Source organism: Polyodon spathula, chromosome 8 (genome assembly GCF_017654505.1).
Source record: "Polyodon spathula isolate WHYD16114869_AA chromosome 8, ASM1765450v1, whole genome shotgun sequence".
Lineage (NCBI taxonomy): Eukaryota > Metazoa > Chordata > Actinopteri > Acipenseriformes > Polyodontidae > Polyodon > Polyodon spathula.
Window position 1 is genome coordinate 7,084,962 of NC_054541.1, and position 27,756 is coordinate 7,112,717.

At 34.9% G+C, this 27,756-nt stretch overlaps 1 protein-coding gene across 4 annotated transcripts; it reads left to right on the plus strand.

Moving 5' to 3' along the window:
* The first annotated feature begins 507 nt into the window (after nt 1–507).
* On the plus strand, nt 508–27,756 carry LOC121319263 (E3 ubiquitin-protein ligase Itchy-like). Of its 4 annotated transcripts, none has more exons than XM_041256510.1 (24): nt 508–646; nt 11,067–11,158; nt 12,630–12,771; nt 12,877–13,001; nt 13,678–13,818; nt 14,698–14,743; nt 15,208–15,383; nt 15,621–15,840; nt 16,321–16,434; nt 16,666–16,840; nt 16,962–17,028; nt 17,698–17,782; nt 18,094–18,222; nt 18,954–19,026; nt 19,289–19,360; nt 19,806–19,894; nt 20,002–20,161; nt 20,763–20,896; nt 20,988–21,128; nt 21,303–21,423; nt 23,379–23,483; nt 23,885–23,981; nt 24,080–24,152; nt 24,397–27,756. In XM_041256510.1, the coding sequence occupies exons 2-24, from the start codon at nt 11,089–11,091 to the stop codon at nt 24,494–24,496; spliced, it is 2,655 nt and encodes an 884-aa protein (XP_041112444.1). In that variant the 5' UTR covers nt 508–646; nt 11,067–11,088; the 3' UTR covers nt 24,497–27,756. The 4 variants fall into 4 exon arrangements, with proteins under 4 accessions (XP_041112444.1, XP_041112445.1, XP_041112446.1 ...); XM_041256511.1 differs by having other exon boundaries at nt 16,965–17,028; XM_041256512.1 differs by having other exon boundaries at nt 16,339–16,434.

Below are 27,756 nucleotides of genomic sequence, written 5' to 3' on the forward strand. Positions count from 1 at the left end.
AATTGTGTTGCTGGTGATGATGTGTCTGTGTAGATTCATCCTGTTAAAATATTCTGAAATATATTTCACCCGTGTACGTAATTCCCACTGCGATCTCCCTTGTTCTAAATAATTTAGTTAAATGGATGCCAAAGTTACCCACAAATCCGCTTGAATCCCATTCAGTAAAGCTAACGCCACAGTTAATAATTAACACACAACAGTAAATTGCCGACAGATATTTACAAGTTAGCGTATTCAGTTGGAACGTACATATATTATTTCTAGTCTGTAATTTCCTTTTTTTTTCTTAAGTACAAAAACGCCCATTTTTACCTACATCCTCAAACATACGTCAAATCAAATGAGTCTAAGGGCCGACTTAACCAAAACCAATAAACAACAGATACAAATTCGCCTCAACCAATCGGAAAACCGACTGCTGCTCCCTGTATCCAATCAGTTGGCAGGAATGGCTTGGTGGGGGTTGGGGGGTGAGCTTGCACTGCGTGCGCCGCACCTCACGTTAGTGACGTGAGAAGGTTACGAAGATGGTGGAAGTTTCCTCCTTGGAGTGAACTGGAGTGGAAACCAAAACAAATCGGAATATACACGTTAAGGAACTATAAAGGATACGCGACACTTAATAACATCTTCTGGGACACGGGTAAGCGACACATTTGTGTTTTACAGGATTACAGTTCGATGTTATGCGTCTGTTCACTGCGACAATGGTTTTATGTTTACTAGTTCTAGTACTACCGGTAAGTAACTACGAGTCCGAAGTCCCCAAACCGGATCGGAGACTCGAGTTAAACTAAGAATACCTCTAAATAAGCGCGTAGCATTTATGTCGATTTTAAAACTAATTTAAATTAATAGGGGGTTGTCAAAATAGCTGTCATCCATTGTATTTTACACTTTGAGTACTGACGTACAGGGAAGTACATTATACAGGTCGGTGTTCCGGAATCCAGTCAGTATTTAGGCGTTTGAGTTTAACGTAATTAAGATACGTTACGAGATTTGAGTTTTTAAAATGAAAGAACAGTAATTTGAGTGGTACTGACTGCATTCTAATTATTGCGTAATTAGTTATATTGTCAATCTTGGCTTTTAGTGCAATAAGATAAGACTGAAGCCTGATATTTACAATTATATGTATAAGTATATAGGTTCAAAATAGTAATACAAACACTGAGTAGCATTGTCTATTAATTCCTGTTCTGGTGTTTCAGTTAGAAATAATATTTGCTTGTGTTGCACTGTGCAGTTGGGGTTTTGTATATTCAATTATTTAAGTCCCAAAAGAGACAACAACATTTTGCTAGTACGTCATACTGCATACTGTTCCTGTGTGTATTACATGTTCTTATGTTGATATGAAAATACTGTGTGTTAAACTAGAATCCGTGCATTTGATTGTCATTTCCAGGTTTTATTGTAAGCATAGTTAGACAGCCGTGTGCTGTGTGGATTATTAAACATAGCCTGGTAAAACCTAGAATGGATTGAACTGTTATTGACACAACAGTATGCCATGAGAAAAACAGGGGGGAGAGGTACTGAAACGTTTAATCTATCCAGTATAACTCACTTTCAAGTACTGTTAGTTACTTAATGTTGGTATAATGAAGAAAAGCATTCCAGTGTACGGCTCAGAGACTGGGTGCATAGTAACAGGACAGTTGTGGTGCAACTGGTGACCCAGCACAACCACTGTTCAGAATTTTTTCACACAAGCCATTGGTGCAATATTATGAAGAACAACAACATAACAACTTTGAAGATCATAGCCACCTATTGCTGTAAATAGTAAATAGCCCATGTTAATTATTTACATAGAAAATAAATACATTAACATAATTTTAAAATCAAATAGTTTAAAGGTTTGGATTTAGGTATTCATAACCATAAAGTAGCCTATATTCGCATGTATACAGTGGATATAGGTTGTGCAGAACTACTTTTGCATGATATTGATTGCTTCAATTATGTTCTTTAAGCTGTTACTGGTGATGTGTAATATTAAGGGAACATGTCAAATATATTTATACCTTCATTTCTATCAAATTAAGCTATTTATTGTAATGTTAATTATCTTAACAAATGAACAAACATGGTGCCCTTATTCATCATTTACAGAGGTTCTTAAGACATCCTTATTCCAGAAAATACAAAAAATTATTCAAATTCCCCAGATGTCTTTAAACAATTAAATACACTTTGTTTTATCTACTTGCATTTTCTCCTCTGCCAGCCACTGACACTGACTAGAAATGACCAGGCTTCCAGGGACTGCTGGTGCCACTTGTCTCATTACACACACCCAGGTGACAACAGTACAACATGATTTCCCTTAACAGTGCTACAGTACATTTTACATTTAAATTACACATTTCATAACTCCAAATGTGACACTCACAGGTCACTAATACTGCAGCTGTATTTTGGCTTATTGAAAGAATATAAAAAATATTTCATAGCGATCCAGCAACTGATTTTTCCACTAAAAGAGTGGAAAAATGTTACAGTTGGACAGACAGTTAAGAATATGCACCTCAGTATTTTACTGTACTTTAGGTGAGTGAGTCGGAGTATTTCCATAGTTCACTTATTTTCACTGGAGATGGAGATTGAGATGAAAGAAATGGTTATCTTTCACCGTAGCCTATATGTAATAGTGAATTAAGCATCCCTGTGAGGAGAGCTTATTTGTTTTTAACACTAGAACCGTCTGATTACCAGGAACCACCATATGGGTCATTTTGACCCATACATTTTTAATCTGCTCCGTTATGAAAATGAAAGACATACTATTGGATACAACTGAAAAGCTTTATTCATGAACATCATATCTAACATTTGCACTGCAGAAACACCATATTTAAATGAAAAAATAAACATAAAAGGCTTTATTGTTAAAAAGAACCACGACTATAGACAGTGAAAAAATATAAAATACACATTTAAAAAACAAACAAAAAAAAAAAACAGGTATGTACATATACATGTGTACATGCAAAAGTATAAAACTGAAATGATTGTTTCTAATACTACATAAAAATAAAATATAACACTACTTCAGGTATGAGGGCTGTATTGTACTCTATGGAGGAGCGTACGCGTCTGCCAGCTGGCTGTGCCTGCATCCAGGAGCTGTGTTGTAAACACAGACGCAGTTCCATTAAACACTATTATGTAAACTGGTACATAAAAACCTGTAAAACCGAAATGTTTTTTTTTTTTTTTCTAAAAGTAATATAAAAAAAATAATATATAAAATACGTTTCATATTAGGCACATAAGTTGTTATCCTACCTGTCATTTCAGTTTGCCTTATGCATCTAGGAGGCTGTGTTGTCCAGTGGTTAAAGAAACAGGCTTATAGCCAGGATTCAAATCCCAGCTCAGCCACTGACTCATTGTGTGAACCTGAGCAAGTCACTTAACCTCCTTGTGCTGCATCTTTCAGGTGAGACGTTGTTGTAGGTGACTCTGCAGTTGATGCACAGTTCACACACCCTAGTCTTGTATCTTGAAAGCACTTTGTGATGGTGGTCCACTATGAAAGGAGCTATATAAAAATAAAGATGATGAAAGATGATCTGAGTGCAGCTTGCCGTATTCCAATTAAAATGACTACTTTCAAGATTAAATATTTCCTTCTGATATATTCCCAGTTGCATTTGTGAAACAAAACAAAGGATTGTTGTTTCCCAGGTACATTGAAAAATAAGCAACTAGGCTTTCACCGAGCTGGCATCTTGACAAATCCACAATCATAGCTATCTCTGTCTTGTAGTCAGTCTACAAACAAAGAAAGGCTTGAAAAAAAAGTGTGCTAGGAGAGGAGGAGGAGGCGTGGCTTATTTGCTGCATTTACAAAAATAATAGAATATCTTACATTATATTAAAAAAAGGACATGTATTGTAATGCATGGGTCACATTGTCCCACATGGCGGTTCTAGGTAGAATTGTTCATAACTTTGTCATTTTTGCGATTCTGGCTATCAAACACCGTCAGGATATTTAATTCATATATTTAGGAAATGTCAAAAACAGACATACACATACGATTTGCAACGGAAGAGTAATTAACATTTTAAATGCAAAATGGGTCAAACTGACCTGCATAGCGGTTCTAGTGTTAAAAGACAGATACCGGCTTTTCCTCTACAAATATCACATAAGCTAGGCTTAAATGACATACAGAAAGTCGTAGTGATGGATAAACAGCCATATACACTGAGATTACTTCATTTATAATAAAGTAGGTCTTCAGCATTTCGGAAAAACTGGATAAGCGGTTCTCTTATGGAAAATGTGAAGTGCTACAGACCACACGCTTTGACATAGCTGGGTTTAGGAGTCATTTATGGATCCATTTAAGTAGTGAAACTCCACCACTGTTTAGAAGATTAAAATAGAACCCAGTGTCTTACAGTTGGTACACATTTCTTTTTTGTGATTAGCAGGAGTGAAAATGCCACAGAGTTTCCACCTTTGCCCATATGATACTTTTTTCTTTCTTGCTGTCCATTTTAATAAATGCTTACAGTACAAACAATGAACTCAGGTTATCCCACCCCCTTACTTTATGCCCCAGGTGATGCTTGTCTTTGTTCACTAAACCTCCTTTTTCAAGTTTATTCTAGTCCTAGTGCAAGAAACCCAAGCAAACATACCACTTCCAGCTGAAGTAGATTTGGTTTGTTTTATTCACTGTATACAGAAGAAAATAATGATGATTTTCTTACATGCAATGGTGCACAGAAACTGCAAACATCAGATATGACGTTGCTCTCTATTGTAGCTTTCAGAATATTATTGGTATAGCACTGTTTAATGTAAAAATGTGCCATGTTGCATTCATTTAACCATTCTAGTCTTTTCTAAATGACTTGTGAAAACATTTTGAAAAAAATATTGTGCTTTTGGGTAAATCTGCACTACGGTGCAGTTTACAGTAACACTATGTAACACAATTTTTGTTCCTGGGTAGTAAGTGTTATTTTCTAATTGTTTATGCCTCAAAAGTATAGAAAATGGCTATTATTCCCCACAAACTTTGCTTTTGTGACCAGGACAGTGATATTTTGAAATTTACCTGTTTCCAATGAGAAAACGGTCTTTTCGTTCACATAAAGTGAGAAAAAAACAACATATGAATCCAAATTAACATGTGTTTATACTAAAGTAATACAAAAATGACTACAAAAGATTTAGAAGTGAGTAGTTTTTTCAAGATTTACGATTATACTGTAAATCACTTTTACGAATCAGCCCCCAAATGTAGTCTCCCATCATGTTCTCGTTATACTGCCCTTGGTAGCGGCGTTCAAAGTCCAGTATATCCTGGTGGAAGCGCTCGCCTTGCTCCTCCGAGTGCGCGCCCATGTTCTCCTTGAATTTATCAAGATGAGCATCAAGGATATGGACTTTGAGGGACATCCTACAACCCATTGTGCCGTAGTTCTTCACCAGAGTCTCAACCAGCTCCACATAGTTTTCGGCCTTGTGATTGCCCAGGAAGCCCTGAACCACTGCGACAAAGCTGTTCCAAGCCGCTTTCTCCTTACTAGTGAGCTTCTTGGGGAATTCATTGCACTCCAGGATCTTCTTTATCTGTGGTCCGACGAAGACACCGGCTTTGACCTTTCCCTCAGACAGCTTAGGGAAGAAGTCTTGAAGGTACTTGAAGGCTGCCGACTCCTTATCTAGAGCTCTGACAAATTGTTTCATAAGGCCCAATTTGATGTGCAGTGGTGGCATCAGCACCTTCCGGGAGTTCACTAGTGGCTCCCACTTGACGTTGTTCCTCCCCACAGAGAACTCTGTCCGCTGTGGCCAGTCCTGCCTGTGGTAGTGCGCCTTGGTGTCCCTGCTGTCCCAACGGCAAAGATAGCAGGGAAACTTGGTAAAAACCGCCTTGGAGACCCATCAGGAATGCCACCATTGCAGCCTCTTGATGCCATCTCAGAAAAATGCAGATATGTATCCACTTAGGCAGCTGGAACTAAACTGAACTGGTGGGCTTAAGGCCCCTGTATTTATACTACTATTTATATTACTGGAAAGTTCTAGAAAGTTCTAGAAGTTACTCCAAGTTTACTCAGCACTGAATCTATCTGGAATGTTCTGGAAAATAGGTAAATTTCAAAATATCACTTTCCTGGTCACAAAAGCAAAGTTTGTGGGGAATAATAGCCATTTTCTATACTTTTGAGGCATAAGCAGTTAGGAAATAACACTTGCTACCCAGGAAACAAAAAAAAAAAAAAAAAAAAATTTGTTACACGGTGTAATCATTCATTGGATCAACTTTTGAAAATATGTCACTGTTCATTTTTATGCTTTCAGAGTAGAATGTGAAATTTAGTATACATGCATGCCTGTTTCTCGGCTAAATAGTGACCACACACAAGCAAGAGAACTGTGATGTTGGTTTGCTGTAACATGAGCCACATCATTTTAACCACTACGATATACTATTTCATGCACTGTAGAATATACAGGTTTCTTTTTTTATTTTTAGTTTACAATCAAAGAAACAACCTGTAACAACCCACATAATCCACATACCTGTACAGTATACCCTCACATGAATTCAGTGGAAAAATCAGTACAGGTTTTGTTGCATACATGGGCAATTCGCAAATAACTATGTCAGTTGCTGTCCTGGCTTCATATTATATGGTGCAAGTGAAGGATATTTACAAGTTATATATGTTTAAGTAAATATTTGTTTTTACTCTATCCTGCGCAGTAAAAATTGTATTATGTATTTATTTAGATTTTGTTTTTTTAAGTTTTGTACTACAGGTCTCATAACCGACCCCTGTCCCCGAACTAAATTTTGATTTTCAGAGTTATATTTTAGATATTTAAACATCAAAAATGCTGGATTTTACTTTTAATTCTGGAAAATAATTCTAAACGTTCTATGAATCTGCAGCTTTTAAAGATTTTTTTTATATATATATATATATATATATATATATATATATATATATATATATATATATATATATATATATATATATATATATATATATATATATATATATATATATATATATATATATATATATATATATATATATAATACTTTATGTGTTTTCCACATAAAATCTCATAACCGACATCCAAAGGCATTATTGTCAGAAACCATACCCTATCAATAAAGTTTTTTTTTAAATGAGGTGAAAGGTCAAGGCTTCATGTCAGTGAACACCACAGACACAGGTAAAGACCACTTCATCTTTTTTGGAAAAATATTCATATTAAACTTCGAAGTGCCACTTGGCACTGTTGTACTGCATAACCAACACCCAAGGAAAAAATGAAATGGTACTCTGCAGACACGTTCTGTGCGTAAGAGAGCGCCTGCCCCAACGCCACATGTCGGCATACATTTTGGGGCTTGGCATCATTAACATATTAGCCAAAGTGATTCTGATGACAGCGCAGTGGGGTCCCAAGTAGACAATAGAGCACTGCGTTAAGACTTGCCGAAAGCAATCGTTAATGTTGATATTGTCAGCAACTCGCAGATAGAACGAGGAAGTCAAAGCAGCAAAATTGCAATAAATAAATAAATACAAAACATAAGAACCTGAAGAATATTTGTTGTAAATTACCAATTATCAAATATATGAATAAAATAAGTTGACAGTATTTTGCCAAATCCGTGGACACAGCAAAGAAGTCAAGACTGTATCTCCAGTTGTATTTTACATAGGCACCAAGCACTCAAGAACGCTTCTTAATGTCCATAACACACAAAACAGGATATTAAACGGAAATATTGTAGTCTACCATTACAATAAAGGTGTGTACTTACTCTCTCATTCTGTTATAATCTTCATGCAGTTGTACTTTTTTTTCATGCAGTGCAGCAGCCTACTATGATGCGTTTGCACTCAGTCATCAGAATAGAGCCCTATGTCTATGTAAGAGCTAGCCCATAAAACTGAAATCCAGGGAGTCTTATTTGTTTTTGTGCATTATATGAATGACTAATTTACTATAATCTGGTTAAAAAAAAAAAAAAAAAAAAGCTTTATTTAGATTAACTTGGTTATTTTATTTGCAAGGCATATCATCTCTCTTTTTTTTAAAATCATAACCAACACCAAGATGTCATAGCCGACACCAATCATTCATAACCGACATTTATATTAAAAAGACAATTTATGCAAAATATATTAGGAAAATAAATGCAATAGTTATGTTCTACACTCACAGTGCTTAACAGGTATGTAAGTATTGTTTATAAAACGTAATTGGTGTTCATTAAAAAAAAAAATAGTATTAATTAGTAAGGGGTGTTGGTTATGATATAAAACCTGAAATAAGTTTGTATTTAAATAGATTTTGTACCTTATAGAGACTAAAGAAAAGCATTTTAGAAATACCAGTTTTATAATACTTTTTTGCAGCAGAATCAGATTTAATTGTTTTTTATATTAAGTGTCAGTTATGAGATTCTAAGGAGTTTATTTGTAAAAAAAAAAAAAAATTAAGAAACAAATCTATATAAATTAACAAAATTTGATGTGCCAATACTTGGATGCAAAACTTCAAAGTCTGCTAAACAGGAAAATGTTTCTAAAAATAAAAAATAAACTTTTTGATTTTGTTTTTTTTAGCCCAACTGACATAGTTATTTGCAAATTACCCACATGTCTGTGAAGATGCGTCATACATGAGTCATGTACTGTATGGGTACACTGACTCATGAATGAAGGTGAGGTTTCCTTAAAAATCTTAGTGTGCCTGTTTGTTTTCCTATTAGCTTGGTTTTGAGGAGCAATTTTCCAACATTTCATTAACTGCAACAGTTGGTGATTTCTGTAGTAAACAGTATGGTTTCTTTGTCAAATATATAAAAAATATTCATTTTTTTTTAATTTTGTTGTTTTTTTTTTTTTATCTGTAAAATGATATGATTGGAGGTGTATTTACCTGTCTAAAATACTGTGAGGTCTTTCCCATCTTGGTGAGATGGCTAATTACTAGGGTTGAATAATAATGACATTTTCAGTTATTATCACAATAATCTTGATTATCAGCGGAAAATAAAATATTCAAAATTCTTGTAATTTATCAAATTTATACTTGAGCAGCAGACAACTGCCAGTCTAAGTCACTGAGTTTAGAAGGGGAAAAAAAAAAAAAAAGTTTGTGTCAAGTTTTTAAATTTCTGGTATGTGCCTTAATGTGATAACGTGAAACATTATCATCTTACTCCACCAAAAGGGGGAAATTTTATTGATGTAATAGCAAGAACAGATATGAGTATGAAAATATACCTATTGCAATTTGTATATTAATAAATGATGTAGGTTTCCTGTAAAATAATACATATATTGTACATGTTTGCCATATGGTTGTTTTTTTGTTTTCTTTTTGCAAATACATTCAATTTACATGCAAAAAAAAAAAAAAATTCCTTTTTCAAAATGTTTAATAGTCAAAAGTTTCACTTTTCTACAGTAACTTTACAGTGAGCTAGTGTTTTTTTTTTTATTATTTATTTTACATACAACAATATTGTGTTTTTTATGTCAGAAAACCAGTCATGCTTTGCCAGTGAACAGCTTATTATCAAAATGAAACCATGACATAAAGTTAAAGCCTAAGCATATTGTTTAAAATCAGTACTTAACTTCCTAATGTACGCAGTGCTCACACAGGTCATGTTTTACTCCTCAGGCAGGCAGTTCAGTGCTGCAAACTGCTCAACGTACAGCCTCTTCATTGGGTCACGGACGATAATAGTTTTTCAGTGTGATAGTTATTGCTGCAAAAAAATTATTGTGATTGATATTATTGATTTATTGTTCCAACTAAGCTAGTTCCAACCCTACTACTACTTGCAGTATGTCCCTGCTATTATGCATTCTAGTACAGTACTGTATAAGTTACAGTAAAAGTTACAAGTACAGGGTCCCTTTGCACCCAATTTGAATTCTAATTTATGCTGATCATTTCATCCTTGACTATGGGTTTCTTTAGCAGCATTCTTTCATTTTTCAGTTACATAGTAACGTAATTATTGACATGATTAACCAGTTTTGTGTGGATGGCTATGCTTTTGTTGGCATTCAGAGTGCAGTCTCTGACCAAGGAAGCATATACCAGAATTTGTTCTGTGGAATGGTTATAAATAAGCTGTGGTGACTTTCCCCTTTCCCATTTTGTATCACACAGTGTGTACATGTCAACACCAGTCACCGTTAAGTTTCATGACTTGTGTGTGACAGACAAAATGATCAATTTCTTTGTCAAGTTCCTTTACCGCTATTGTCAGGTAAAAACGAATGTCAATGATATATTTCACACACTTATTATTTTAACTTCATGTTTACAAATCATTTAATGAGAACTGCCATGCAGGCAATGCATTTCAGATTGTAAACGCAACACGAACTGTGGCTTTTTATTGGAACACTCCAAAGGAAGAGGACACTACCATTGTCAGTGCCGATATTTTCAGTGTTATGGAAGTTCCTGACAAAATCTTGTATAGCTTTATTGTTCATGTGACTTTTTTGCCTTCCCGATATTGGCCTTGTATTTGGTGCACTATTACATTATGCTTTGAAGAAGCCATCACTAACATCTTTCCCTATATTCCTCTACTTTCTCTCACTTTCTCCCTATTCCTACATGCTTTTCCTTTGCAATGTCTGTGTGACTAGACAACATTTAACAGTCTCTGACCTATTCACAGCTGAGCAGATCAACCCTGCACGTTCAACTTCTTTTCTCTGTAGAACTGATTTAAGAAATCTGAAATTCCTTTAATCCCCAACCAAATAAAATAATCCTTGAAATTTGATGAAGAATTTAACAAGTTATCTTTTTGCTATTTATATCGAGTTTAAGAAAAAATAAGAATTCCTTTCTCAGTTGAGCAGCCATTCAATATTAGCATCATATTTTAATTAGTTGTTGTACATGTTTGTTTCATCACCTCACATGGTTTATAGTCGCATTTATTGTAAATACTGGTTCCTGCAACAATAAATACATTGATCATTTGTTAAAAGTTTGTGTTTTCCCCCTCTGTGTTTAGGTTCATTACCCAGTCCTGCACTATGGCCTGCAGTGGTTCCAGATCAGGCTCTGTAAATGGGCTTACAATGAAAGCACAGCTTCAGATCACAGGTGGGCTTGTAATAATACACAGCAGTTAATGTTTACAAAAGTTATTGTCCTTTTCCATTTTGTAATGCCTTGGTGCACTGATGCATCAAAAGACTTTGTTATTCATGAATACCTTTGAAAAACTCTCAGATGGAGTTTTTTCAAAAGTTCCTTACAGTAAAGCAGATTTTATTGTAATGCCCAAAATTTAAAAACTTAAGAGTTTAACTTGAGCGTCATGAAATAGCCTGAACCAAGTACATCATGGGATATTACTATAATTACCAAACTACTGGTTTTTTTTGTTTGTTTTTTTTTGTTTTTTTTTTTGGTTTAATTAAACAAAGTTTGATTCTTTTGCATTGATCTGTTCAATGGAAACAAAGGTACAGTAACTCATTGCAAAGAAAGTATGCTTTTGAGGAAAGGCTAGAATACACTATTAAAAATAAGAGCAAGAACAGCTGGTTTTCCACCAGAGTGAATATATCTTGACTAAATTTTCTGGACCAATGCACTTTTCTCCAACTAGAAACAAAATAAATACTGTAGTAATTTGTTTTGCGTGTTTGTGTATGAACTCTTGCATTTGGATAAATGTCACATGTCGGGGAATCTCAAGCAGTCTCTGAATTCATTTGTTTCCAGCCAAATGTTGCACGTGCCCAAATGGTTTAATTATTTCTGCTAATTTATATATGTTATCCCATAACAGGTATGTTGATTACCTTTATTTGATACCCTGCCTTTTCATATAGCAATACAGATTGTTCCTGTGGAAATTAAAGAAGTTTAAAACATTAATATATTTGACAGCTTGTGTTTTTTATTGTGTGTTTTTTTATTATTTGTATCTGTGTTAGGGCACTGATATTAATACGTGTTGTGTGTGTTAAACTAATCGTATTTTTCCAGTTGTCGAATCCAGTTCCACCACGGTTATACCTGTTGTTTAAGCATCTGTTCATTTCTTGTATTTATGTAAAGTAAACACTTTTGTGCAGTGTATTCTCAAGCAATTCAAAAACACTATAGATGTGTTTTAAAGTTTGTTCTAAGGTGGTATTAATTAAAAATTTTGTTTTACTGTGAGGGTGGCTCTGCTATGAATAATCATTTTGTTTAAGTAAATTTGTGGTATTTTAAAAAAAAATTTAAACAAATTGATGCAAGTAATTAATAATTAGATATGTATGCTAATTACTGTGTGGAAGCAAATCCACACTATAACATACATTTCCAGGCTAACTTTTAGAAACAAATATTTCATATACGAAAAGCCATATGAATACATAGATCAGATATCCATATCCATATATATATATATATATATATATATATATATATATATATATATATATATATATATATATATATATCAATCTGCATGAGAAAACACCATCTTGGTTGTATTGTGTAATCAGAATGTAAATCTAACTTTTTTTTTTATTTATTTTTTTTATATATAAATATATACATTATTTCTCAACAGTACTTTCAGCCAAGCTAAAAGAAAACAAAAAGAACTGGTTTGGTCCCAGTCCTTATGTGGAGGTTGTAGTGGATGGTCAGTCGAAAAAAACTGAAAAATGTAACAACACCCACAGCCCCAAATGGAAACAGCCTCTCACTGTGTAAGTTTTGTTTTGTAATTTAAAGGAAACATTACTACAGAGATTTTATTTGCCTTATGAAAATCAACACGTCTGTCTGTTTACATCTCTTTTCTTTACCCACAGAATTGTAACCCCGTTTAGTAAGTTGAACTTCAAAGTGTGGAGTCATCAAACATTAAAATCCGATGCTTTGTTAGGAGTGGCCATGTTGGATATCTGTGAAACTCTGAAGTCCAACAATATGAAAAGTAAGTGTTTTAGATAATATTGCAGAAATGGGGTTAAAAAAAACCCACAAGAACAATTGCAAGAAGTGCAGCAGGGTTGTTTTGCAATTATTTAATAGAATTGTGTACAGTATTTTATACCTCTTGTAGTCCCTGAAGTTGTACACAATGAAACCAAGTCTAATAAAAGTGCTTTATGCAGCATCACTCAGGACAGCTGATTTAATAGGAAATTAACTGGTGAAACTGAACCTACTAGAAAGCAAATGTTTCTTTACTTGTAAAAGTGTGATGACTGTGTAACTGCTGTAGACACCGTCTGAAGACTGTTTTCTTGTTAGAAAGTATCACAATGCTGCATGTAAAAATTGCAGGTTTATTTTTTAGTTTTCTGAGCTTCGAGTGTTCCTGCCAAAGTTGTAAGTTCTCCTTTGTGGCAATTTTTTAAATTGTATTATTATTTTATTTATTTTGCAGTTTAGAACATGAAGTTAGGAGGCAGGAAAAGGCGGTCAGTATTTAGAAATTAAAGAAATATCACAAAAATTGAAATCGATCAGTGAATCATTACACTGTTGAAGGCACGAGCCGAAGAGTTTGTCTCTGAGTTTTACCGTGAAGGTATAAACCTATATAAAAAGACGAATAAAGATGTCGCAGATTGCTCCTTGCTTCTATGTGTGTTTTTAATGTTCAGTTTCCGAGGTGGTTGAGACACTACAGCTCTGCAGCGACAAGGACCCAGTAGAGGTTGTTGGAGATTTGTCTGTTTGCCTTGATGGGATGCAAGTTGATCCAGAAACGTTTGCATCTGTGGATATCAGCACCCTAGCTCCAAGTAAGGACATTTCAAACATCTCGTTTTATTGCATGTTATTTCTAACGTACTTGAAGGCTACTTTTAATATTTTGGTTTATGTGTGTGAGGTTCCCTCATATAACTGCTTCAGTTTTTGTTTCAGCCTCATTATTTTAACTGTCCTAGACTTATTTCCAAATTGTCTTGTAAATAAAGTTGGTGTTTGTGTATTTTGGTGGTGGTTGGCATGGATGGGGTTAATTCCTGTCCCTGCCAAAAACATGTGAGAATGTGGCTGCTCCTTAATAGAATAATTGGTGGTAATTGGGAGCAGCCACATTCTATAAAAGGAGAGCCCAGGACTGCATTGAGAGAGGAGCTGGCAAATGCCCAGCCTACGTTTTTGTATTTTGTTTTTGGCCTGCTTATTTGTTCCTGTGTTTTTTTTATTATTTTGTTTATTAAAAGTGTGCATTAGCGCTTTCACTGCAGTTTATAAGTCTTTGAGTCTCTTATCCTGCTGCACTGTGGATGAAGAGGACAGAGGTTTTGTAGCCAGTCCCAAATAGCTTGCTAGAGTGGTCTTGTTTTTGTTGGATATCAGTTATTAGATGGGTCAGCTGAGTATATTTCCAGGGTTAACAACTGACTTCAGCTGATAGTCGGGTAATTTAACACCAGTGTATAAACTCATAAAATGCAAATTGAGACAAAACATGCACATAATGGAAACGCTGTTTGTGAAACAGAATTATTTGCCCAACACTGAGATGTAAATTGTGCTGTGTACTGAATGTAAATTACCTTGTATTTTTCTAGGGGTGCTTTTCTTGGTTAGAGATTAGAGCTTTGTTTTGTTTGCATTCTTTAAATTATTTTTACTTCCTCTTCATTATGTTTTTTTATTTTTTTTTTTAGGTATGATGCAGAATGGGGATTCACAACGAAACAGTGATGTTTTTAGGTAAGACATTGTTTCTGCAATAATTTATATCGAATTATGGTTAAATAACAGTACATTACTAAAATCAAAAGAAGATAGGCAGCAGTGTGACCTATATGATTCCATGTCAAAAATCCTAGAACCTAGTTCGAATCAGGTTCTGGACAGAAAACAACTTGGAGTCATCAATGAAGTACCACTAATCTTTCAAATGTTGTTTTGGATTGGTCCAATTAAATAAACTGCTTTAGTGATCTAAAACTCTGAGTGCTCTGAGTTTAGTAAGCTTACAGATACCCCTGGAAAGTTCTTGAGCTGAGTCGGGTGTTAGTTGAACAATAAGAATTCTGGTGATATGTGTAATGATAAAGTGCACTTCGGAGGGGGGGGGGGGGGGGGGGGGGGCGGAGTATGCGTTTTTTCCAGGTTGTCTGTCTTTTCCTGAAATTACTCTAAAGTGACCAAAAGCATTGTGTATATTGTAGGACAAGCAGAGACGCTTCTCCCTCAGCTGAAAGCATTGAAGACATGGTTGCCACAAATGATGGGGCAGTGAATGGCACCAATTCTCCATCTCTGTCAGTAGGAGGTTCCAGACCTCTGCGCCCACCTAGACCTTCTCGTCCTCCACCACCAACACCACGGAGACCTGCCTCGTCAGGTACCTGCCCGCTGACACGCTGCATGGAGTCCATTATATTAACAGTGGAAAACTCTGTACTGCTGCAGTTTAAAGATCAACAGTAAACATAATATAAATCAGTTTAACAGTTGAATGATTAGTGAACTTGGCTTATTGTACCTAAATTCTGTATGTGACAAGATAGATAGATAGATAGATATGTGTATGTTTAAGTTCTTTGTATTAATTGTAAATATATGTTCATTTTTCTTCCAGTCTCTACCAATGGGACTTTGTCCATCACACCTGAGAATTTGTCTTCTAGTGATCTTTCCAGCTCTGAACCTTCTGTGAGTCTTGTGGTGCCCTCCGCTGGGGGTTCAGAGTTACCACCACCTAGCTCTGCATTACCTGACTATGGGATACCAGGTGCCGGACCGCCCAAGAACTCCACTGCAAGAGTTGGCCCAGTCAATACAGGACCTCTCCCTCCTGGGTAAGGGCTCAAACTCTCATGTGGAAAGAAGACACAGGCCTGAATCATTATTGTTGTGATGCAAAAACGTTTTCCTGTTTGCTTTTTGTAGATTTTTCTTGATGTTTACCTTTTTATATAGAGAGAGACTTATCCACATACTCCTGTCATTTGTTTTCCCCAAGTTAGTGCCCAATTGTTTGTCTTCTGTGTACTGAATTTTGCATGTAATATAAACAGGAATTCTACTGAACACAGTGTGAAAGGCACTCACTGCAGAGTCCAATGAATATTCACGAGTTGTGATGTCATTATCAGTCACGTCCTTGCTGCTCTTTTGTTGGCACTCGGGACAATTGAGTCCTTTTTCACAGTTAGATGTAGTGTCATTTGAAGGGGGTGGTCAGATAAATATGTAAACTTGCAATGTGTATTTAGTCATTGCTGCTATAGCAACAACTTTCCGTTATTTGTGGGGGAAATAACATTTTGTTTATTTAGTGTTTTTGTTTTTAAAAGATGGGAGCAGAGGGTAGACCAGAATGGCCGTGTTTATTTTGTAGATCACATTGAAAAGAGGACAACCTGGGAAAGGCCTGAGCCCCTGCCTCCTGGGTAAGCAATGGATTGTCAAAATCTGCTTCTGGGGTATTTTTAAATGGATTCCATTTATAACCAAACTGCTCAATGATATCTTGTTCATAATTCTTTCTTAATAAAGGGACCACAAGCTTGTGTTCATATTTAACACAGTATACCAGTTTAATGTCATTATACAGTATTCAATCATATTATTTTGTTTAAAAACATAGTTTCTTAGTCGTTATTGTCTTTCCCTCTTGCAAGCTGGGAACGTCGTGTTGACCCTATGGGTAGAATATATTATGTTGACCACATCACCAGGTCAACAACCTGGCAGCGCCCTACACTAGAGTCTGTGAGGAACTATGAGCAATGGCAGCTGCAGCGGAACCAGCTGCAGGGAGCCATGCAGCAGTTTAACCAGAGGTTTATAGTTGGGGTAAGATGGAGACTCCTTTCATATTTGCCCCTTTAATAATGTAATGTTTGTAAATCTGTCTTCAAAATAGGTCTAACATGCTAAACCTATTCTTTTTTTTGTTTTTTGTTCCTTTCCGCAGCAGGATCAAGTTTCACCTGCACCGAATAAAGAATTTGATCCACTTGGACCTTTACCACATGGATGGGGTAAAACATTACTTAAGTTTACCCCTTGTGTAACTGTACCCCTTGTGTCTGAAAGCTTCAGCTCAAGTACCCCTTTACAGTGTTAACTTTACTGAGTGGTACCACAGTTGCAATAAAATATATTTATTTAATATATAATTTGTCAGTTTGTGATTGACAATCTGCTGGTTTAGGACAGAATACCAAAGAATAATTCTTAACTTTTAATAAAGTCTTTGGCTGCACAGAATCAAAAGACAGTATTTGGGAATCTCTTTGGAAACACAAGTATTTGCTTTCTTATCAGCATAGTTGTTATAAATTGTCTGGATTGTAAATGTTTATCACTTTAGAGTTGACTTTCCATCTCAGCATAATTGTGTCCTTTTAAAATGTTTACCACATAAAAAAACATTAACCTCATGATAAAACTATAATAACTAACTGATAAAAAAAAAAATAATATAAAGCCAACATAAATCCAAAGGGACTGTATAACTTTCTGTGGCTTGGCACGCTGTAGAATCTAAGTGTTTTCTTCCTTTAAAAAAAAAAAATATATAATTATATACTTATCCATTTGAGACACAAAGACAAAAAAAAAATCCTGAAATAGAGCTAAAAACAATAACAACATTGGTCTGTAATTTTTTTTTAATAGCTGTATGTATGTTTGTCTACTTTTAATAGAGAAAAGAACAGACAGTAACGGCAGAGTCTACTTCGTTCATCACACCACCCGCAAAACCCAATGGGAAGACCCACGAACCCAAGGGTGAGTATTTAAGAATTGGAAAGGTATTCTGGTAACTACTGCTATATATTTACTTGCAGTCTGGTTGCCCTGCAAGTACATGAGGCACACTGTGTATACAAAATGTTACACATGTTACACATGTGCAAATTTGTTCAAGCATCTTTGGCTAAAGAGCTTACAGTGACATGAAGCTTCTTAAACGTCCTTTTAGATAGATAGAGTAAAATGTTAGTTTTGCTATGTTAGTGCAGATACAAATATGCATAGAGTATCATTGCTATTTAAAAATGTTACTATTATTTAAAGTTGTTTTTTGTTTTTTGATGCAGCCTTCTGAATGATAAGCCATTGCCAGAGGGTTGGGAGATGAGGTTTACAGTTGACGGTATTCCATACTTTGTGGATCACAATAGAAGAACTACAACGTACATTGATCCTCGAACTGGGAAGTCATCACTGTGAGTAACATTGTAGATGAAGTGCATCAGCAAACTAATCTAGGTATGAACTCTCCACATATAAACTTAAACTTACAGGTTTGTCTTTTATCCTAGTGCATATTGTTGTTTATTTTAGAGTGTATGATCAATCTAGGCATCTAAAACACTAAATTGTAACAATCCATAGCACTCTGTACCCTGGATAATTGCCATGTTAATCACTGATTTATTAGTAACATACTTCAGAAAGTGATTTGCACCCTTTACAGTCTCTTCTACTGGTAATTTCCATCAGCAGACGCACATGTTTGTTTTATTTTTTTTAGTAATACCAAAAGTACAATAGAAAAGCTATATCTGTTTGCATTTTAAATGTATTTTTATTTCATTTAATTTTTCTAAGCTAGTACAACAACATAATTGCAGTCTCTGGAGTGATCACTTTCCAAACAGCTTTTGTAATTGAACATTGTGCTGCTGTTGTTATTGGAGATCATCCAGACTGGTGTTTTGGGGTTTATTTTTTATTTTATTTTATTTTTTTAGTGGATTGATCTGAACCGGCAGACCCGTACCCAGAAAAGAACGAAAGTTATACCAAATGTGCTTCAATTCATAGGCTTTGCATAGGTTCCTATGATAGTCACAAAAGTTTTAGCTTTAGATATCGATTTCAGTTTGACAGGGTTAAGTAAAATCTTTTTTTTATAGACACATTATTTGTTTCTTTTTTTGTTTCTTTTCTTTAGAGAAAATGGGCCACAAATTACATATGTACGAGACTTCAAAGCAAAGGTCCAGTACTTCAGATTCTGGTGTCAGGTAAATACATTAATGGTGTTACTTGCAGCATACTATTCAAGCAGGACCTAATTGCTCCAAGCGCAGACAATAAATGAGTACAACTTATTCAATCTGTTCAAATGTAACAACAAACACTGAACTTGCAATTCTGGACTGAACTGCATTTCTAGAAGTGTATTCATTTCTATTTCCTGTAGATGACCATTAATAATTTTGCAGATTGTAATTAAATTACTGTTAAACTTGATTAAATCCTTTGCTTAAAATTAATATTTTGCAGCAACTGTCGATGCCTCAGCACATCAAGATCAGCGTAACAAGGAAAACACTATTTGAAGATTCATTTCAACAGGTGAGTGGCATGTAAACAAGTTAGAACATGTTTGTGCTATGCTATATGGAATTCTACTTGGCTGTTTCATCTATTATTGCATGATGCCATGGATTTGTATTTCTCCTATGGTCCATTCAAGATTATTATAACATATTTATTGCTGTATGGTTATATCCATCTTAGACAGATTTAGTTATAGCTGGAGCTTAAAATTTGGTGTCTGTTAATTTGAGACAAGTGAAAATAAAAACTTCTTTACCACATCTATGCGCATAGATATATGTGTGTGTGTGTGTGTGTGTGTGTGTGTGTGTATATATATATATATATATATATATATATATATATATATATATATATATATATATATATATATATATATATATATATATATATATATATACACACACACACACCGTACTTTGTGGTGGAATTACAATTTTTTTTTATTTGTTCATTTCAGATAATGAGCTTTAATGCACAGGATCTTAGAAGACGACTCTGGATTATTTTTCCAGGAGAGGAGGGTCTGGACTATGGAGGTGTGGCAAGGTAATTTTGTTTTATTTATTTAGTTGTTTACTCTTTGGAACATTAACATTGAGGCTGGTTATACAGGTAGCTTGTATGACTGATCTGCCATTCCGGGGTATTTCCAGGGAGTGGTTTTTCTTGCTGTCCCATGAAGTGCTGAACCCCATGTACTGCTTATTTGAATATGCTGGGAAGGACAACTACTGCCTGCAGATCAACCCAGCCTCCTTCATCAACCCTGATCATCTCAAATACTTCAAGTTCATCGGCAGGTTCATTGCCATGGTGAGTGGGGGTTTTGTTACTCTTTCCCGTGAGGAACGTGTTTTGTTTTTAATTGGTTGCAGCTACGTTAATTGCTTATAACCCCAGAAACCTTTTTTCCAATAACCCTAGATGTCGCATATATATATATATATATAGACAGACATTCCTTGAGCAAAATCATAAGGTACCCTTCACTTTGACTTGTGACCTTAGATGGCTTCTATGTTGGGGGTTGTACTGTATGACTTTTTGGTTTCTGGATGATACAGACTGAATACTTATCACTTGAGATATAAGATTTATATTTGCACACCTGTCTTCTGTGAGTGAAACTGCAATTTCTTATCAGTTATGAATATATCAGAACCTGTGACACCAAAAGCACTGTCTGTGTGTGTGGAAGCACTGTCGCATGTACCAGGAAGAAACATATACTTAGCAATGTTGAAAGTGTGTTGGCAATCGGTATATGAAATGTTAGTGCCACCTTTTCATCTGAATGAGGCATTATCGTACTGTATTTACCATTTTTCTCTTCAAAATGAGTTTCTTCCTTTTTTTGTATATTCACCGAACAGCATTTACTACTGATTTATATAACTGTATATATTTATTTCAGGCTTTGTTCCATGGAAAGTTCATCGATACAGGATTCTCCTTGCCTTTTTATAAGCGCATACTAAACAAGCCTGTGGGACTGAATGATTTGGAATCAATAGACCCTGAGTTCTATAACTCACTAATCTGGATAAAGTAAGTTGTGCCAGAGACCTTTTGCTTTTTAACATCTTGGCAGAAAAGTATTTTCTGTCAGTTTTTAATACCACATGCTTTCCTTTTGTAGAGAAAACAACATTGAAGAATGTGGCCTGGAAATGTATTTCTCTGTGGACAAAGAAATTTTAGGCGAAGTCACGACCCATGAACTGAAAGCAGATGGCAGCAATGTACTGGTTACAGAAGAAAATAAAGAAGAGTATATCAAGTATGGATTTTCTCATACAGCTATGTTTTAATATTTCTCTAAATATAGAAAGGACAAAGTTAGGTTTGCTTACTTTTGGTTTACTGTTCTATGAAGCGTGTGTTTTGTTAACCGTGATATAATAATGTGATGTGGACAGTGTAATCAAATGTTTTATTTGTTTCTGTTTCCTAGGCTTGTAGCAGAGTGGAGGTTGTCCAGAGGTGTGGAAGAGCAGACGCAGGCTTTCTTTGAGGGCTTCAATGAAGTTCTCCCACAGCAGTATCTACAGTATTTTGATGCTAAGGAGCTGGAAGTAAGAGGGATGAGTAGAAAGGGTCTATTCTTTAGTGGTGAAAATGCACATTTAATCTAAAATACATTTTTTTCTTGTTTTGTAGCAGTGTATTGATATCTAAATTTATGGAGATGTGCCTTTTATCCTGTGTAGGGGTGTTGCGATATGACGATAAAAATTCTGACAATTATTGTATTGTCAATATTTTTCAATATCGCAGTAATTATTTATTTATGGTTATGAGTTGTAACGCTAAATTATCAACAAAAATAAGTTCAAATTGCGGTGATGGAATTTAAGTGATCTGGCAGTACCATACTGTATACTTTGTCCTGCATACACTTTTCTGGTGTAGAAACTTATCTACTTTTCTAATGCTGTGATGGTCATATTACATGGCCCAGCACTGTGTAGGATCAGTTTTATTTGAGTCACGTGTGCGTTTGCGGTGTGCACTGCACTACAAGATGACAAAGTTAGGAGACAAACCAGCTGTACCTTCCAAAAAACGAATGAAATCAATAATATGGGATTACTTTGGTTTTTTAAAAAAAAATGGCGACGATCAAATTGTTGAAGAGGGGGGACCAATTTGTAAAGTATGCAGAGTTAGTATTAGTGTTCTCTGCAAGAGCAGCAACACAACAGATATGTTCATGCATTTAAGAGAGAACCATCGAACGCTTTTTAAAGAAGCAACATCGGTAAGGAACAAAGTATGAACAGTTTAAAGTTAAATTAAGTATTAATAACAGTTGAAATGTATTTTAGTTTATGTTTTAGCTGCTGTATTTCTTTTCAACGTGATTGTTCTGTGCAGTGTACTTGAACATAACTTTGACTATCTGATATTTACATTAATATGTTGCTCGGTCTTATTCCTTGAATCCCTTTTTTTTGTTTGTTTCAACTAAATATTAGTGTTTTCAAACATCTTAGTTTAAGACGTGTTTTTATATACAGTCACAAATTAGTAATGTTATGAACAATTTGCATGTTGGACTTCCTGTTTAAAAATAAATAAGTAACTCAAACATGAGGACTGATAAACCTTGGCCATATTGAACTGTTTTTAATTAGCTCTGTACTGTTGAACAAAACGGGTCTCCTATTTTTTATTTTGCTGCCATTTTGTGTTTAGCTGCTCCGCATAATACTTTTAAAATGGTAGTCAACTGACAAGCCAGGAAAACGATGTCCTCCTGAGCAGAATTTGCTGGTTATAATTAATATTGGTGTGTTACTATACAAGGTGTATAGTATACAAATAGTTCAGTAATTTTTACATAGCTTACGATTATACTGTAAATACAGTATAATCGTAAATCTCGAAAAACTACTCGCTTCTAAATCTTTTGTAGTCATTTTTGTATTACTTTAGTATAAATACATGTTAATTTGGATTCATACATTGTTTTTTTCTAACTTTATGTGAATGAAAAGACACATTTGCCCAAAATAGTGATATTTTGAAATGTCACTGTCCTGGTGACAAAAGCAAAGTTTGTGGGGAATAATAGCCATTTTCTGTACTTTTGAGGCATAAGCAATTAGGAAATAACACTTACTACCCAGGAACAAAACAAAACAAAACAAAAAAGAATTGTTACACAGTGTTATCTATTGTATTATAAGTAAGTACCATCTTTTTTTAGTTAAAGTTTAGGCTATACGGATTTCATACCTATTATAGCTTAATAAATAGTAAACCTTATAAATTTGTAAGGTTGTTTTTTTGTAGTTCTTTGCAAATTATCGTGTTTATCGCAATTATCGTGATAATAACACACACAATAATCGTATGAGAAAATGTTCATATCGTGACACCCCTAATCCTGTGTTAAAAAAATAAAAATGTCTGCTAGAACTTTTCATGAATTATTTAGTGTTTGATTTTTCAAATAAAGTTTGGAGAACCTTGGAAGAATCAGTTTGCACCAGCAGTGGTTAATGCCTGTGAATGTTTATCATAGGTGCTTCTCTGTGGAATGCAGGAGATTGACTTGGCTGACTGGCAGAGGAGCACAATCTACCGCCACTATGCCAGGAGCAGCAAACAAATCCTTTGGTTCTGGCAGGTTTGTTCAAGGGACAATCAGAATAAATTGGTCATCTCTTTAGTTTTCTGTGTTTCTCAAAGACACTTTATGTGCCCTTTTAGAGTACAGATCTTCTATAGGCCGCTTTTTTGTTTTGTTTTTGTCATGTGGAAGTACTTGTTAATTGAGGGAAAATTACCTTATTTAAGGTGGGTATACACTTTTGCCTCTGGACTGGAATGAAACTTCTAGGGTGATCCAATGAATAATAATAATAATAATAATAGTACCAGTTTTGATGCAAGGCAGTGGGGTTGACAGCAAATTAAATTCAGCAAGAAAAAAGTGGCTAGTATATTCTGCTTTGTGTGCCGCTTTGATACCTCTTGAGTGTCCCTGCAATGTGCCGCTCTTCTTATTTTTCCTTGTTTGTTTTGTAGTTTGTTAAAGAGATGGACAATGAGAAGCGAATGAGGCTGCTGCAGTTTGTCACGGGAACATGTCGGCTACCAGTTGGAGGATTTGCTGACCTGATGGGTAAGAGTGAATGTAAAGGGGTCCGCTTTTATATTATTTTCTAAGTGATGGCTAGCACCGGCCTGCTGCTTCATACCACATTGCTGTTCATTTTGTAGGGAGCAATGGCCCTCAGAAGTTCTGCATTGAGAAAGTGGGGAAAGAAAACTGGTTACCAAGAAGTCACACCTGGTGAGTAAATAACCGCTCAACAGCAACAAGCACGTTCAGTGATCTAATGTACTGGAAGTAGCTCTGTGGTTTCTGCTGCCATGAAGCTTAAATAGTATAGCAAACTATAATTGTGAAGTCAAATATATATATATATTTATATATATATATATATATATATATATATATATATATATATATATATATATATATATATATATATATAATAAAATTTTAATTAATGTTTTATCTTTCTCAATTCTAGCTTCAACCGTTTGGATTTGCCACCGTACAAAAGCTATGAACAGATGAAAGAGAAGTTGATGTTTGCAATTGAAGAAACTGAGGGTTTTGGGCAAGAGTAGCTGCTCTGTACATCCATGTAGCGCCACATCATTTTATTTTCTTGTTTTATCTTTTTTTTTTTTTTTTTTTTGTTTGGAATTTATTCCAAGGTCAGCTATCTTCTTTTTTTTTTTTCCCCAGTAGTCCTGGCATGTAAACTTACCTACACTCAAGTGATTTCAGACGTCTTAGGAGTTTAACCTTTTAGGTTTAAAAAACAAAAAGCGTAATAATGGCATTGATTCCACAAGCACAGAATCGTGGGTTAAACAGCATTTGACAGGAATGGCAGAGGGAGTGGAGTTGTATTAAAATCTTTATAACGCGCATGCCTGTACAGTTGTTAAGTATACTTTAAGCAACAACAAATATGTGTTTGTTATTCAGATTGTCTTTTCCCCAGCGCTATTCATTTTGTCATTTTAAATAACAAATACATAATTTAGGGAACTCTGCAAGAATAGGCATGTTCTTATTTTTCACGTGTTCAAATGTAATAAACATGTGAAACGATACTGTAACTATATCCCTCACCTGTTAACATAGCACTAAATTTTTCACAGTTTTTGCCAGAGTGAACAAAACCAAGGTACATTTTACTATAGAAACATATACCCTGGCATAATTAAAGCTGCTCTATAACAGCATACAATGTGTGTTATTCCTCTCCAAGCTTGGTATTGGTGAAAGTGTACTTGAGCCAAGAGTGATGTTCCAATTTCAAAAATCATATTTCTCTGATAAATGTCTTATCAGGGCATAATTTGGCTTGAACTAGTTAAATCATGCCTTTATTGCTCGTGGAAATAAAATCTAAATATTAAAAAACCAAGCACAAAAACGAATGTGCAACTGTGTCCCTAAGTTTATTTGTAATGGGGTACCAGTAATGTGTGCACTCTATTTGCTGTCTTAAAGTGTTTATATAGTACAAGTTGAAGAACAAGCTTGCTACAACTGGTGAATTGTTTAACTAAGTTAAGGATGCATTTGTTTGAGGGTGCATTTTGTAAAACTTTTTAAAAGTGCACTGCAAGTGCCACTGGAGCAATCAGACATTGTACACTTAAGTGTGATTTTGTTTTTTGTTTTAAGAAAAATTCTAAAAAGAACTGACACTGCATTCTGAAGCAGACTGTCTCGATTGTGTCTCTTTAGGAAAGGTGCTAAAGAAGTATATTTGGTCTTCCTCTTCAAAAAATAGACATGCTTGCTGAAAATGTAAGCATGCAATTAAAAAACCCTTTAGAGCCGTCAGTGCTACATATTTTGGGTAAGGGCGTACTTATAAATACTAAACATTTAGATAATATTTCTGTCTACATAGCCAGTTTCTGTTCATCAGCATGCAAATTGTTTACCCTATTGTGTATTGCTGGTCTTACACCCGTCAGATTCCTGAGCTCCTAACAAGATCTGCTTTGTAGCTTGCTTTTTTGTGTGTATGTCGGTTAATATTCTTTATTAAAATGTAAAAACAATATCTAAGAAAGGCTTTCTGCCCTATATTTTTAAATATAATTATTAAAATAAATCAGTAAGACAGCTGGAGCTCTAGTTTTATAGGGCTCAGCTGTTTTGAGTTATTTTTATGGTCTGTGTTAAGTTCCCTAAAAAAGCAAAGCTTGTAAATATTAGTTCTGCCTGTTGCAGTTTTGTTATTTTGTATGCCTGAGAAATGTTGAAACATGTCCCAGAAAGTGAAAGTCTACACTCCTTTACTAACTTTGGAAAGTAAGGAGCTTAGCTTATCAAGTAATGGGGTCGGAGCCATTTTGCACATTTACCCACTTCCCCCAGAAAGTCCTGAAAAATATTAATGATCTCCCCATTTAGTGAATCCATTAGAATGACATAGTCTTACATGTGTCTGCATTGCTCCATTTACTTCATTGTCTAGCTCTTTTGCTAATTTTAATGTTTTGGTTTTTTTTGGTTTGTTTTGAAATGTCTTACAATTTTATAGAAAATGTATGGCTATTGCAGTTATATGTGTTTGCTTAACAGAAGACTGAGACACTGGGGTATCTGCTATTCTTGTTTTGTTTATATAGACTTTATATCAATTATACGCTCAGGTAGACTTTACAGATTCTTTCAACAGCTTTCAGAGTTCACTCAGGAACAACATTAGAAGCTTGCTCTTTTCTTTAAACTCTTGCAAAAGGTTTTGGCCCCAGGCCACACGATAACACTAGCACTGGTGGGTTCTCTGTTTATAGCACATGAAACAAGGCCCAAGATTAATTGCTGTTGTTGATGGGATCCTTGTATTGCTTTGACGCTGCAGGTTGTGTGCTGGTTCTGTGCCACCGTTGTCCATGTTGATAACACAGCGGAGAGACCAATCAACTGGTTGATCTCTAATTTCTGCATTATACTAATTCCTGAGCAGAAAATATGGAAATACGTCTTGCTATTTGATGTTAGCAGTTTCCTTCCCAGTGCAAGCTGATGAAGCCATGTTAATTTGCAGGATTGCTTTCTGTGTTGTACTGCAGATCAATGTTTGTATGAAAATCTTTAGTGCTGTGTGTGTAAATACCACATTCACTTTTGGATTAGACCATTGAAGCTGTTGAAAGACTTGTGCAAGTGTTACAAACACACTACAAGTTTCGTTTAAACAACAAAGAATAGGTATGAATAATGTGAGCCCACTTTAACCATATTATAGTTATAGAAGACCTGGTTTTAATCTAATAATACTATCTGAGGCTTATATGGTCATCTGAAATATATGTTTATGACAGCAAATTTCAAAAGTAAACTAAACTTCTTATATTCATGGGCATTAGTACAGAAATATTCTTATTTGCAACGGATTAAATGACACGATTGATTTTGAACTTGTTTTTTTTTTTTTTTAAAGAAAAAAATAAAATGATAAACGTTATAATAGTTGTCATTGTACATTAAATTATTTTGCAGTGTTTCATGGCATTTCAAAATAGTTTTTAAAACCACACCAACAGAATATTTCCTTTTGCAGCCATAACAAGCCAGGATGCATGTGATACAGTGTTTTACACACAACATTTCTCTCATTCTTCCTTATTAAAAGGATCATTAGAACTGTCTTTCCCTTTTAAAATCTTTTCCTTCTGTAAAACAAGCACTGATGGGGTGAACTTTGCTAATATCTGCTTAAATTGCTGTGTGTCTACAAATAGGGTATTGCAAAATGAAAGTTGCATTTCCTTTTCGTCTTCTATCACCTATTCAAAGGAAATCAACTATATTTGTATGTGTATTTACAGTAGCAAATAGGAAATTGCAA

Coding starts and splice junctions, on each gene's coding strand:
- LOC121319263 (XM_041256510.1), top strand. CDS start 11,089: ATGGCCTGCAGTGGTTCCAGATCAGGCTCTGTAAATGGGCTTACAATG. Junction 13,002..13,677: donor GAAGTCCAACAATATGAAAA/GTAAGTGTTTTA, acceptor TTTAATGTTCAG/TTTCCGAGGTGGTTGAGACA. Junction 21,424..23,378: donor TTGATGCTAAGGAGCTGGAA/GTAAGAGGGATG, acceptor TGTTTATCATAG/GTGCTTCTCTGTGGAATGCA.